The sequence below is a fragment of the Lacerta agilis genome, chromosome 7, assembly GCF_009819535.1.
Source record: "Lacerta agilis isolate rLacAgi1 chromosome 7, rLacAgi1.pri, whole genome shotgun sequence".
In the NCBI taxonomy this organism is placed as follows: Eukaryota; Metazoa; Chordata; class Lepidosauria; order Squamata; family Lacertidae; genus Lacerta; species Lacerta agilis.
The window spans coordinates 67,831,079-67,845,665 of NC_046318.1; the positions used below are offsets into that span (position 1 = coordinate 67,831,079).

The window sequence follows — 14,587 nt, forward strand, 5'->3', positions numbered from 1 at the left end:
GTTGGATGGAAGGTTCAGCTGATTCCCCTATCTTCCTTTTCCATTAAAAGTAAAGGTACCCCTGACTTTAGGTCCAGTCGCAGACAACTCTGGGGTTGCGGCGCTCATCTTGCTCTATAGGCTGAGGGAGCCGGCGTTTGTCCGCAGACAGTTTCCGGGTCATGTGGCCAGCATGACTAAGCTGCTTCTGGCGAACCAGAGCAGCGCACGGAAATGCCGTTTACTTTCCTGCCGGAGCAGTACCTATTTATCTACTTGCACTTTGATGTGCTTTCGAACTCCTAGGTGGGCAGGAGCTGGGACCGAACAACGGGAGCTCACCCCATCGTGGGGATTCAAACCACTGACCTTCTGATTGGCAAGCCCTAGGCTCTGTGGTTTAGACCACAGCGCCACCTGCGTCCCTTCCTTCTCCATTAGGCCGCCCCAAATACTCCACCAAATCAGGGGACCCTGCTGAATGGGGCGGCCTATAGTGAGAAGGGACAGATAAAACAGGTTATGCCAGCCCCCAATTCTACAGCTGCTTTGACTTCTTCTATATATTTTTCACTCTGCTCAGCCACCCAGGTCTCAGTGATATAGACCAGATCAGCCTCCTCGTCCGCAATCAGGATCATGGATGAGGGAGATCTTATTCAGAGCTGACCTGACATTCAACAGCAGCAGCTGCAGGCCCCACGGCTGGCTGATAGGACAACCACAATTCCCCAGGTGGTGGGGTTGGCACATGGCACAGCCATTAAGTGCCTGTGCCATATGCCCTTTACCTGGCCTTCCCTACCTGCCCCTACCCCAGGCTTCCTCAACCTCGGCCCTCCAGATGTTTTAAGACTACAATTCCCAGCATCCCTGACCACTGGTCCTTCTAGCTAGGGATCATGGGAGTTGTAGGCCAAAAACATCTGGAGGGCCGAAGTTGAGGAAGCCTGCCCTACCCTAAACCACTGCAAATGACCCCCCTGCTCTCTCCAGCTCCTCCCCACCCAGGCACATCTCCCCTCCAATCATCATCATCATCATCACACACACATCCATTATAAACAGTTAAAACAATTGTAGCAGAGAAGCTGCCAGATGCATACCAGTAAATACGACTTGTGCAACAGTCAAGCTAGAAACAAGTTTTTTCGCCCTTCTCTCCCCTTTGCAGAGGGATGGAAGGCTTGGCTTCTCTCTCCCATTCACCTCCCTGCCACAAACAGCACCAACCACTTTCAGGCCCCAGACACCATAAACCTACATGGAATGTGCAGTATATAAACTATGCAAATAAATAAATTTTCAGAATGTTAAGTTTTTCAAATCTTGTACACAGAAATAAAGAAAACTTACCAATATGCTTTACAATGGAACAAAACATAGCAGCTAAGAGAGGACAATGCCGCAAGCATTGTCTTTATATTCAAGGACAATCTGCTTTTTAGTACCTCTTACACAACTTGCATGTACACTACGTTATTCTATAACACAGAGCAAACTACGTGTTGTGTCTGCTCGAAGATCGTCTTTCCTGATGAGCGGAGTCCAGCCCTGGCAGGTAGGTGGTGGAGGACTAATAATATCAGACCACAATGCAATCCAGTTCTCTGCTGGTAGGCAAGTAATTAAGAAATGCTTATTATCAAGATTATTATCTTACGCTTACCACATGGGTGACATTGAAGGTGTTACCATCAAATCTGCACAGACTTGTGCTGTCTTCGAGAAAAATGTCGCATTCTTCTAGCTCCTGGGCATTGCATGGAGGGTTCTCTTTGTTAGGGTCTGGATTCTAAAACAACAACAAAAAAACATTATTTAGATTTTTAGGCATTCCAAGGGCACATAAAGGTTAAACTACTGAAAAATGGGTGAGTGGGGAAAATAGCCACACAGTAGAACTAATATGATAAATACCCACTAATGCAATACAATATGTACTGTATCAAATATTTCAAAGGTAGTTCAAACAAGCTAGGGCCATGCCACGACCCCAGCGGGAACCCAGGGGGGCTCAAGTTAATCCGCATCGGCAGGGCTCCCCCTACTGGTGGTTTGCCCTTCCAGACTTCCTGCAAGGCAGGCAGGAGTCGATATAGTCTGTTGATGCCAATGCCTAAGCCAATACCGCTCACATTCTGTAACCAATGAAGTTGTGGCATAAATTTTGCCCATTAACATTAACCTAAATTCTGTGTCCTTGTGTCTTTATTCTCCTGGGGTGGCTTGGGGGTCTTGAAGCACAAATACCCACTAATGCAATACAATATGTACTGTAATCAAATATTTCAAAGGTAGTTCAAACAAGGTCGTCTTGAACTTTTGGAATCGGAGTGATTTCAGGGAACAAATGCAACATGGCAATCTTCCTTGGGCTGTACCATTTCAGACCGCAGCTGGGACAGCAATTAATTCTTCACATAACATGCTAGCTGTACATAATTGAACACACCTTTAGCACAAGAAAATGTAACAGCTATGCTGCCTGGATAGCTCAGTTGGTTAGAGCATGGTGCTGATAATGCCGAGGTTGCAGGTTCAATCCCCATAAGGACAGCTGCATATTCCTATGTTGCAGGGGGTTGGACTAGATGATCCTCATGGTCCCGTCCAACTCTACAATTCTATAATTCCAGCACAAGTTCCAAGGACACTATTTTTACTATGGAGACACTGAACACAAATGACCCAGTGCTCCCAGTGAATCTTTGAAATCACAACTGCTCACAGTGGGAGGCATCTACGACTTCTAGGGCTGACCACCTGTACAACAGAAAAACCACACTCGAGGGCCCGATGCAAGGACAAGTAAGACGATAAAGCAATTTGTGTACAGGGAACAATTGCTGCATTGTGTAAATGAGCAATACTGCCACAGGCAAAGAGGTCAAATCAACTGTAAAATGAATGAGGAATAAACAAATCTGCTTGCGAATTTTAAGTTGGGTTGGCATTTATATGCTCCAGCAATGCATTCACTTTGGAAGCCGACAAAAATGGGTAGCAAGAAAAGCCAACATTTTAGTTTGTTCATGAACAGGCAAGTTGAATAAAAAGCAGTTCCCTGGAGTTGTTTGCAATTTGCCAGTTGCAAACTGGGTCATGTAAAGAAGCCAGGAATCTTCATCTTTAAGCACAGGAGCGTCAGAAGGAAAACTATCCAGGTTCCATATATTATTTGTTCCTGCGCTCGACTTGAGTGCATTTTTTTTTCTGTAAATAGCTTTGGAGAGCTTCTTGGGCCTATAAAGCAGGATGTAAGTATTCTAAAGAAATACGAAGAGATAAAAGAGGATATTGACTTACTGGGAAACTGGCATTTACTGGAAGAGGGCTTGCTGAGCCACTCTCAATTACTCCCAAATGAAAACTGATTTTTCTTAAAAGGGATAAATACTTGACTGAGACTAGAAAGAGCAAATCAAAAGCTGTGAGCAGAATTTACTTATATATAAAAATATTCATATATGGATATATCATTTAAAAATATGAAAGTGATTTATTTTGTGTGTTTGCATAAAATCAGAGTTCATCAACTGCCATGGAAAGATGTATTTTTAATTGCAGGCATAAGCCTGGTGGAATAGAAAATTTTTCAGGATGTGTTTGACAGTTCAAACAGAATTTGGAAGATGTGCTTAGGAAAAGCAACACTATACCACTTTCCTTATTATTTTAATACACTAGACTAGCTACTGGGATGCAGGGCCTCTGCTGAGAAATAATGCTCAGCAGCGCAGAAACCATTTGCCCTAGATTCATTGCTTTTAATTTACAAGACCAAACATTTTCCATGTCTAAATTTTTGTGGTTCACAGAAGTGAAACTTTGCTCAAAGGTATGATGAATCCAACATTAGGTTTTTCCCTCCCCCCCGCCCCCCAAAGAGTGAAACAATGTGAAGGATCTATAACAGATTTCAACCACAGTTTCCTAGATAGTTAAAAAGGCTAAAAATAAAATAAAAAAATGAATCTGAGGTTCTTACATTGAGACTTCTGAAATGTTTTTAATATTAAAATCTTTGAAATTTAAATGACTCATTTGTTAGGGAAAACACTCTTTAAAAAGAAAGAAAGAAAAAAAGAAACCAGAAAAGGAAAGCAGCAGATACCATTGTCAATAAAGCAGCACGACTAGATTAAAGGTCAAATTCCAACAGACTTAGCTTCACAAGCTAATCAGCTTTTACCAATCTACTGCTATCCAGATGTTTTGGATGACAACTCCTATCAACCCTAGCCAGCATGACCCTGTCATTTCAAACATCTGAAGGGCACCAGGTTGGCAAAGGCTGAGCTAAACTTTTGTCTTCATAGTATGCTTGGGATCTTAAATAGGGTTGGTAAACAAGGTTAAAACTAACCATGGCTTGTTAAGTATTACTGCCTGCACCATGTCTGAATAATTACTCTGAAAGGTGCATTTGTTTTTTCCACCGGGCTAATCAATCTATTTAAAGATTCTTGCTTTTAAGGATTATCGCCATAGTGGGTGTCAATCATCACAGGCTTCTTCAGAGCTGGGATCATGAGAGATTCTTTCATAACCAAGATAAGAAACAGAATTTTATCGTAGTTCCACCACTGTGCTGAAACCTGAGATAATGCACCACGATACATGGAACCTTGAGAGGATGTTGCCTCCCGCCGCAACAAAAGCACACAATCAAAACCTGGGATGAGAAAAGTTCACTCTGTAAAATCCAGAGCAAGGTAGGGTGCTTAGGAAATTATTATGCAGGTTAGGAATGAAAATGAAGGAGATTTGAGTGACTTGAGCACAGGGAGCAGCATTTAATACTATTGATTATAATGTGAGATGTGAACATCTGACTTCAGGAGAAGCAGACGCAATGAGGCCATGACGCCTTCTCAACAGCGCCGTCACAGCATCATTTTGGTCACTCCTCCTCTGTATTTTCTCTTGGTAACTTTTAAATGATTCTTCAGGTGCAGAGGGTCTTGCAATCTAAGTCCTAAGTAGGTCATACAAAGTTATTGGGACTTCCTAAAACACAAACAGATCTGGAATAGAATTGCAGCAAAGTTATTATAGCCTTGCATATATACAGGTAGACTTGGGGTTTGGGGTTTTTTTTGGGGGGGGGGGGTTGGTGGAGGGATACCGAAACAGATACATACAGGTGAAACTCGAAAAATTAGAATATCGTGGAAAAGTCCATTTATGTAAGCAATTGTTTTCATTAGCTACTGGAGTTTAATATATGAGATAGACTCATGACATGCAAAGCAAGATATGTCAAGCCTTTATTTGTTATAATTGTGATTATTATGGCGTACAGCTGATGAAAACCCCAAAGTTGAAATTGTTAATTTGGGGTTCTCATCAGCTGTATGCCATAATCATCACAATTATAACAAATAAAGGCTTGACATATCTTGCTTTGCATGTCATGAGTCTATCTCATATATCAGTTTCATCTTTTAAGTTGAATTACTGAAAGAAATGAACCTTTCCACGATATTCTGATTTTTCGAGTTTCACCTGTATTATCAGTTAAGAGAGTGAACAAAAGCATAGATCTGACATTTCACATTTTAGCTGTTTAATGGTTTTATTATTGTGAACTGTTTAATTGTTCTCCAGGTACAGTATGTGAAGCACAAACTGAAATAAATGGTGCACCGCATTTTAAAATATGATTCACTATTAGTTTCTTTCTAAGTGAAAAAGTTAACACATATTTAACTGATGGCAGTTCTGAACCATTCTCACAAACAAAACAATTTTAATTACAGCATGCTTTTGTTCCAAAAACGCTCTCTCTCACACACCAATTCCTGTGGTGTTTACTGCTACTAACATTGTGTTCCAGCAGACAATTTACAGAAGTATTTCTAGGATTAGGAGCTGTTCATTAAAGTGTAAAAAATTTTAAATTTCCCAGTAAGCTATTTAAACAGTAACAGTCCAAAGGAAATTTTCAGGGTACAAATCATCCTCAAGAGAACATTTTCCCATGCCAATTATGGTTTCATTCGGCTTCATTTCTTATTTCTTTTGGTGGGGCTGAGATTTCAAAGCCCAAAGACGAAAGACTCAACATAAAGTGAAAGCCTATGCCGACGACTTGGTACTGACAGTTGAAGAACCTTTAGAAAGCGCAAACGCAGTATTAGAGGAGATGGAAGAATTTGGTCAATTCGCAGGATTTAAACTTAATAGGAAAAAGACTAAAATTTTGGTTAAGAATATGAAAAATGGAGAAGCACAGGAACTGCAACAAAAAATACAAATTGAAGTGGCAAAGAAAGTTAAATATTTGGGAATATGGATAACACCAAAGAGCATTAATCTGTATCAAGACAATTATGAATTAACATGGAATAAAATTAAGAGAGACCTGGAAGTGTGGGAAAGGATGAAACTTTCTCTATTGGGAAGAATTTCAGCGGTAAAAATGAGCGTGCTACCGAGAATGCTATTCTTGTTTCAAACAATACCAATAATAAAAGGGACAGCTGTTTTCAGAGAATGGCAAAAGAAACGTTCAAGATTTATCTGGCAGGGGAAAAACCCCCGAATAAGATTTAAATTATTGACAGATAGTAAGGAAAGAGGAGGTTTTTCCTTACCGGATTTGAAGCTATACTATGAAGCAGCTTGTCTATGTTGGATAAAGGAATGGATAAATTTGAAGAAACCAGATCTTTTAGACCTGGAAGGACATGATAACAGATTCGGATGGCACGCATACCTTTGGCAAGAAAAGATAAAGGTACACAGAAGTTTTGGAAACCACATTTTCCGGAAGTCGCTCTATGAAGTATGGGACAGATATAAAAACTTGTTGGAAAGGAAAACACCATGGTGGTTATCCCCAATTGAAATAATTAGTTTGAAAAAGACAAATATGAGTCAGAAATGGATAACTTATGAGACACTGCTTAAGAAAGAAGGTAACAAATGGAAATTAAAACCATATGAGGAAGTGAAAGAACACGTTAATAATTGGTTGCAGTACCATCAAATTAATGAAATGTTTAAAAGCGATATGAAAAAGACGGGATTTAGCGAGACAAAATCAAAGTTTGAAGTTGAAGTACTTAACAATGACTTTAAAGTACTTGCTAAGATGTACAAAATGCTGTTGGAATGGAACTTAAAAGATGAAGAAGTGAAATCGGTGATGATTCATTGGGCAAAAGATATTGGACATAACATTATGCTAGAAGACTGGGAAAAACTTTGGAGGGAAGGAATGAAATTTACGGCATGTACGTCAATAAAAGAAAACTTATTGAAAATGATGTATAGATGGCATATTACCCCAGTTAAACTAGCTAAGATGTATAAGTCAGATAATAAGTGTTGGAAATGTAAACAAAATGTCGGCACCTTTTTTCACATGTGGTGGGATTGTAAAAAGGTGAGAGTGTATTGGGATATGATATATCATGAGTTAAGAAAAATGTTGAGATATAATTTTGTTAAGAAACCCGAAGCATTTTTGTTAGGTATTGTAGGTACAGACATTGAAAAAAAGGACATCAGACTTTTCCAATACGCAACGGCGGCAGCTAGAATCCTTCTAGCACAAAAATGGAAACAAGAAGAATTACCGACGAAAGAGGAATGGACAGTGAAATTGACTGAATACGCAGAAATGGACAAACTAACGGGAAGAATCCGAGAGCAGCGGGACCAGAAATTCATCAAAGACTGGTTAAAGTTTACGAACTATTTGAAAGACAATTTACATTTGAATACGTTAATAGGATTTCAAGAAGTTTTGTAGTGAATGTGTAGAACTATTATTGTAAGTAGGATAGTAAAGTAAGGGAAATTCTTTTTTTTGAAAATGTAAGCAATGGTTGATTAAAGAAGTATAATATCAAGTTAAAATTTAGAAAACCACTTGAAGGGATTGACGGAAGTCACGGCTTGGTAGCCAAATGGAAAATATATGAAAATGTTTGTTAAGGATTATTGTAGTATTTTAGTGTAAAAATAATAAAAATTATATATATAAAAAAAGAGATTTCAAAGCCCAAAGACAACAGTGTGAAATTCTCCTTCCCACCCCTGTTTCCTTGGTAGGTAGGTAGGTAGTATGTGTAGGGATGGCATTGGTGATGGAGACTATAATGGCTGGCTAATTTCAGCTGACTGTATAGGGGTATAGGCAGGGTCCTTACACCACCAGAGCCATAAGCATTATTTGCCAATTAGGTTACTGTGGCATAACCATACAGAGGGGATCACGTGATAACAGGAGCCCCAAACTCAGCATGAGTGCAGTGGTCTCTGGAGACAAAAGACATCTTGGCATCCTAAAGAAGCCCAAGACCTGCTGGCCTTGGGCTTGGGGCAAAAGATCCCACAATTATTCCAATCTTCCATTGACTCATAAGATAGAATAGAATGTATGACCAACAGCTACTCGAGGAAAGTTTGTCTGAAAAGTCTTTAGCATGCATCAAAAACAACACAAGGTAGACAACACATATCAGTGGGAAGAGTGTGCCCACTGCAGGGGCTTCCACATAAAAGCTCATTCATGAAACACTGGCTATTATCAAGAAGAATCAGGTCTAGCTCAAAAGTTTGCACATTACTGTAGCACAAATAATGCACTACAGCATCTCAGTTGTTTCCAGGAATATTTTGAATCCTAGAAGATTAAGTTGAAACATTATAGCAAATATGAAGATACATCTCACACAAAAGCATACTCAATATCACTTCCTATGAATTTGTAGCACGTTATAAAACTTTCAGTCAAAATAAATAAATATTATTATTTTTTTAAAGCTACCCTTTATATGCATGCCTGTGGGTGAAGAAGGAATAGATTTGAAAACATGGGGGTTGGATTTTCTTATTGAAATAACACCATGTACAAATTTCTGTTCCCGATGTACTTCCTAGACTCTGTTTCATAGAAAAGCTATGTGTCCCTGACTCCTCCTGTGCCTCTCTGGATGAGGAAGAGACAGAGGAAGCGCAAGTAGTGCATGAAAATAAGGATCTTGGACAAAAAATGCCCCTATTATCAGCTGTGAAATACCAGAAGGTATGCTATCTCAGTATCTTCTGAAGCTGTTGAAAAGAGCTTCGGCCCACAAAAGCTTAGTGTCACAAGGCATTTGTTAGCCTTTGAAAGGTGCCCTGGGACACTTCTCTAATCGCTGTGATAGGAGAGCCTACAGCCTTGGAAATGGATGCTTTAAATTACTGTTGTCATTCCCCCCCCCCTCTCTCTCTTTGAGGGAGTAAATAAAACTACTGAAGAAAGTACCACCATCAAGGTAAAAACTGTGCCACAATATGGTCAGCCACCACACAGCCCAACCACCTGCCTATACACGAGTCTTTCAACAGTGAAATCAGTGCAGGCTTCTCAGAGTTAAATATGTCTTAGAATCCATTGCTGCACTATACCACCCTATCACCAATTCAGAAACAGGCAGAAGTGAGCCCCGCTTTACCAAGCGTTTGTGGGTTGAACTAGATGCGATAAGAAATGTGTTGGTGCTGCTGAAAACAGAAAGCTTCCCCAGCTTTGGCCGTAATATATAATTATGCAAATGGGTGCTGTCAAGTGTTCCCACCAGCACTCTGCATTGTTGATCTGCCACTGGAGACTGGGGTGAGAAGCACAACAATGACACCCACCCACCTTCCGTGAAGGAAAGGAGTGGGAACTCAATGTAGCATTGGTGTTTTTAGCAGTTTAACTGTTCATCATAACAACCTTGTCCTGGTTTGCTCAAAGCGTCAAGGGCAACAGTAGATGGGTGTTCAAGAGCCACATCCCATGAACGTATACACATACACATACATACGAACACTGAGAGCCGGTGTGGTGTAGTGGTTAAGAGCGGTGGACTCGTTATCTGGGGAACCGGGTTCGCGTCTCCGCTCCTCCACATGCAGCTGCTGGGTGACCTTGGGCTAGTCACACTTCTTTGAAGTCTCTCAGCCCCACTCACCTCACAGAGTGTTTGTTGTGGGGGAGGAAGGGAAAGGAGAATGTTAGCCGCTTTGAGACTCCTTCGGGTAGTGAAAAGCGGGATATCAAATCCAAACTCCTCCTCCTCCTCCTTCTTCCTCCTCTCTCTCTCTCTCTCTCTCTCTCTCTCTCTCACACACACACACACACACACAATCTCTCACTACTGGACTGAAGGACAGACCCAGGAGAGACAGCAGCACTCCTCCGAACCCACCAAACAGTTGTTCAGAGCTTTCAGGACAAACCACACAACTGCTAAACAAACGCCCACCATGAGTGTCAGCCAGTGTTGGAAGTCTAGGGTCCCACTGGGCAACCAGGGGCAGAGATTCCAGCTAGGAAGGGGCCCTACCCCAGATTAGGAAATGCCCTAAGCCAAACCTCCCACAGGGCCCTTGCGGGCCCCCACTTTACAGCAGAGAGAAGGCAGAAAGGGGTGACTCTTCCTGTGTGCCTCCCCCCTGCTCCCCGTTGCAGCTGCAGTCCACTCAGCCTTCAGCTAGTGAAATTTTGCAGCGGTCAGGGGCACTAGCAGAGGGCTGCAGGTTGTCTATCCACATGTGTGCTAGGTAGTAATTTACACTGACTTACGGGACTTGCTTCAGTGAGATTGACTTAAAGAATCTGCAGCAATTTGATAAGACTAATTTCCCTCTTAGAATCAAGAGTTCTCTTTGACCAGCAATTTACCATTTCATCAGAGGTTAGATGCGTCAGGCGCTCAGCTATTGAGGCACTCTTGGCTGGATCCATGACATATTCCCCCCGAGAGTCACCAACTATCAGTTCTGGCCATAAAGGTCCCACTTCCTTCTTAATCAGGAAAATCTCCAAGCTGCAAAGAGATAAAGAGACGAATATTGGTAAATTTGATGTGTGGGTCAAAATTATCAGTATCAGGTAGTATCCAGCATTGAAGGAGTGGAAAGGCAGCTCTTACTAGATTTCCCTGTCCCTCCCCACCGACACATGTACCTCCCCCACCCATGTCCCCAAAATCTTCATCAAAATCTAGATAGGGAACTTTGTGGGCTGCAGTGAAAGGGAGATGCACCTGAAATAAAGCAGAGCAACATTGCACCACTTGCACAAGGTTCCTGATTTACATGGGAGAATTTGGAATTTATGCACGATGGCTTTGTTACTTCCATAGTAAAATGATTTTGATCCCAAGATGCCAAAGCAGTTTGACTTTAACGGGAAACCTACAAGAGGCTCATGTACTAGAAAATTGTAGGAAAGCTTTTAAGTTGACACTTGGAACCACACATAATGAAAGAGTTAATGGCAGTTCTCTCCACTCTATCCTGATCTCCTACTTCCAGCAATACTTGTAGACCTGTTTCCGAATTGTACATATAGGTTAGCTTGATATTATGCCGTCCTCTATCAGAATGCCATATGGCTGCCCCTTGGACCTTGCCAAAGTTGCCGAAATCCAGGGCTCAATGCGGCAAGCGGCCTTTTAATTTATAAAAGTGGGGGAAGAAATATTTTCAAGATTGCATTCAGCAAAGAAGAGGAGCCATATAAACATAACAAATCTCCCATTTAGGGAGTTTGCCTCTCTCAATGTACTCCAAATCTTACATGATGAATTCATATCGTGGAACTCGCAGGGAAGTAACTTGTTTAGTGCTGAAGAATTAATACTACACTTTGGCACTTAATCACAAGCTAATAATTACCAAGCCACTCTGGCTTTATAAATGCATAATTTAGATTAGCCACTCATTCCTCCCTTCCCCATACCCATTATTAAAAGGTCACTCTTCTTCTAAATATTTCATTAACTATCCAATGAAAGCTGCACTGAAGGAGGGGAAAATCAAATGGGTAAGACACAGATGTGGCACGACTGGTACTATTACTGAGATATTCCAGAGCAATTCCAAACCAATTATGAAAACAAGACGAAAAATGAATAAGTCTAATGCTCAGATATATATATAAAGATGAAAACAGATAATCAAATTGACCTCTCTCAGCCGGAGTTAGCTCCCCAAGTTGAATTCCTTACACCTTCCTTACACTAAAAACCCTTATTGGTTGTACCTGCATTCTAGACGAATTACTAAATATGAGAAATGAAGACAAGCTATCAAATCAGGCGCCTTGTTTCCATTAGTGGCCACCCTGATGATTCTAGCAGGCCCCAAAACAATAGACTTCCTTTGCTGTTTGCCTCCATTAACTGGTATTCAGAGATGATGCCTCCGAACAAGGGTATCCTAACAAGTTAGTGTCACTAAACCATTTCTTCACCTTGGTTTATAACAAAGCTTTTCTTGTAAAGGCTGTTGTTGCTCGGTTATTGGTTTTTTGGTTGGTGTCTTACTTAATTTTATTGCATCAGACATATTTAAATTGAGTTTTTAATTAAAATGGATGTACTTTCGCTCTATCTCATTGTATGCATATATTCCGATAAATTGTAATCTATCCAGTGACCATGTGGTGAAGGGAGGTACACAGATTATAAAATTAGTAGATATATAGTGTAGAAGGTAATTTGTGCTACAAGCATTGTGTGCACAAATGAACGAACCCAGCTTCATCCTCTTTTCTTTTCTTTGAAGGGAAGATGATGCAAATTAAGTTTACACTCATATATATGCATGGCCCAACTTGCTTTGTTTGCATGATTTTAATGCAGAAGTACTTCCAAACATGTGGTCTCCACATGCACAGCTGAAGTGGTATCATTTCATTGCAACATTTTATGAGTCCTCTGTATTAAGATAAGTGCTGTTAGCATTTCTCATTTTCCTGATTTGTAACTAAGCAGGTGCTAAAACAGGCACAGGCAAACTTGACCCTCCAGATGTTTTGGGACTACAACTCCCATCATCCCTAGCTAACAGGACCAGTGGTCAGGGATGATGGGAACTGTAGACTCAAAACATCTGGAGGGCTGAGTTTGCCTATGCCTGTGCTAAGATGATCTGCAGGTTTGGGTGCTAAGCCTTGTTGGAAACCATCTTCCACATGGAACAGCAGGGAAGCCACTGCTATAGTATCCAGAAGTTCCTAACTCCTGTCCTCTCAATCTTTACCATGAGAGTGTACTGTCTAAAGGTAACATTTACATAGTATGCATCTTCTATTTTTAAAAGAAGGCATTGTCAAACTGGGGACAATGAAGATTGGAGTACAATGTGTTACCTGCTCTAGGAGGCTGTTGGAAAATGGAGAATAACACTAATTAGCATGCCTACTGTGTCATACATTCCACACTATAATTATATATATTTTAAAAACCACACCAAAAAGTTGTTTCAGTGCTAAGGTGCTGTTGTGCAAGTAGGAGGCAAATCTGTGCACAGAAGTGCCTGATATTTGCTGGGACCATCACTCCTGCTCCTCTGCCAGGTTATGTGTGCAGAAAGAAGAGTGTTGCGTCACATCCCATGCAGTTCCCCACTCTTCAGGGATTAATTTTTTGGGGGGGCAACAGAGACTACAGAGGGAGAGCTCTGTTCTGTGTGCAGAACAGATGCTAGCATCCAAACCAGAACTCTTAACTACTGCAACATGAGTAATGATAAATATCATGTTTATCCTTCTAATACTTCAAGTTCTAAACAGAGTGTGCATCCTGATCACAACCATGCTTATTTGGGAAACAGCCAGTGCTTTCTTCCTAGATATGGACAACCAAAGCTGTTGTCTTCACCCAAAAACACCAGGATGACACAGAGAGGGTCTTCTCAGGAAAGGAGTGTTCTGGCTGCAAAAGAAGCTCTGGAAACAGCCATAGATTTAAATGAGACTTCCCAAAGTGCATGCAAAAGATTATGTCACTGAGCATGGTCTGAAGCAGATACAGTGGCACCTCTGCTTACGAACGGGATCCGTTCCGGAGCCCTGTTCGTAACCTGAAAGGTCCGCATCCTGAAGCGCCGCGTCTGCGCATGTGCGCGACGCGATTCAGCGCTTCTGCGCATGACATCATTTTGCACGTCTGCGCATGAGTGAACCCGGAAGTAATCCGTTCCGGTACTTCCGGGTTTGGCGGGTTCGTAACCCGTGACGAACGCAACACACAGTGTTCGTAACACGAGGTACGACTGTATGTTTCAAATATGTACTTCGTTTTGATCTCTAGTTCAACCAAGGCCACCTGGCTAAGTGCACTGTTCACAAAGCTATGATGGGCTTGGAGATGTCAGGGGTTGAATCTGGGACCTGCTGCATACAACAGAATCAAGCTTCCAGTTCTCCTTCTCCTATACAGAAATATCTGTTAAACTGTTTTTTGCCTATTAGAAGGTACGGGTGTAGTAGTAGTAGTAAAATTTATTACGGCCATTGGCCCATATCAAAGGTATGGGTGGAAAAGCAAAAGCAGTATTTTTAAAAGCTTTACGGGGGGGGGGGGGAAGAAAAGGAATCTGGAAGATTGGATCAGCATGCACTTATCTCCATTTCTAAAAATAGAGTGCTAAATGTAGCCCTTACCATGCTTTTGTTTTCAAACACTTAAGTCAGAGGAAAAACTTGAAACACATTTGTTGTCAAAAGTGATCCTTGCAAATGTCTTAATTAGCTTTGCGGAAAGAAAAGCCAGCCAAATCAACCCGAAACACTGATAGCTGGAGGAAAGATAATGGGGATAGGAGA

At 41.3% G+C, this 14,587-nt stretch overlaps 1 protein-coding gene across 1 annotated transcript in view; it reads right to left on the reverse strand.

The window, feature by feature from the left end:
• The window catches only part of NUDCD1 (NudC domain containing 1), a 47,342-nt gene that overhangs the window by 11,575 nt on the left and 21,180 nt on the right, over positions 1 to 14,587 (reverse strand). Inside the window, exons 7-8 of the mRNA XM_033155754.1 lie at positions 10,655 to 10,799; positions 1,649 to 1,774 (exon numbers count right to left, since the gene is read on the reverse strand). Coding sequence (XP_033011645.1) covers positions 1,649 to 1,774; positions 10,655 to 10,799 — 271 coding nt within the window. The remainder of the gene's footprint in view (positions 1 to 1,648; positions 1,775 to 10,654; positions 10,800 to 14,587) is intronic.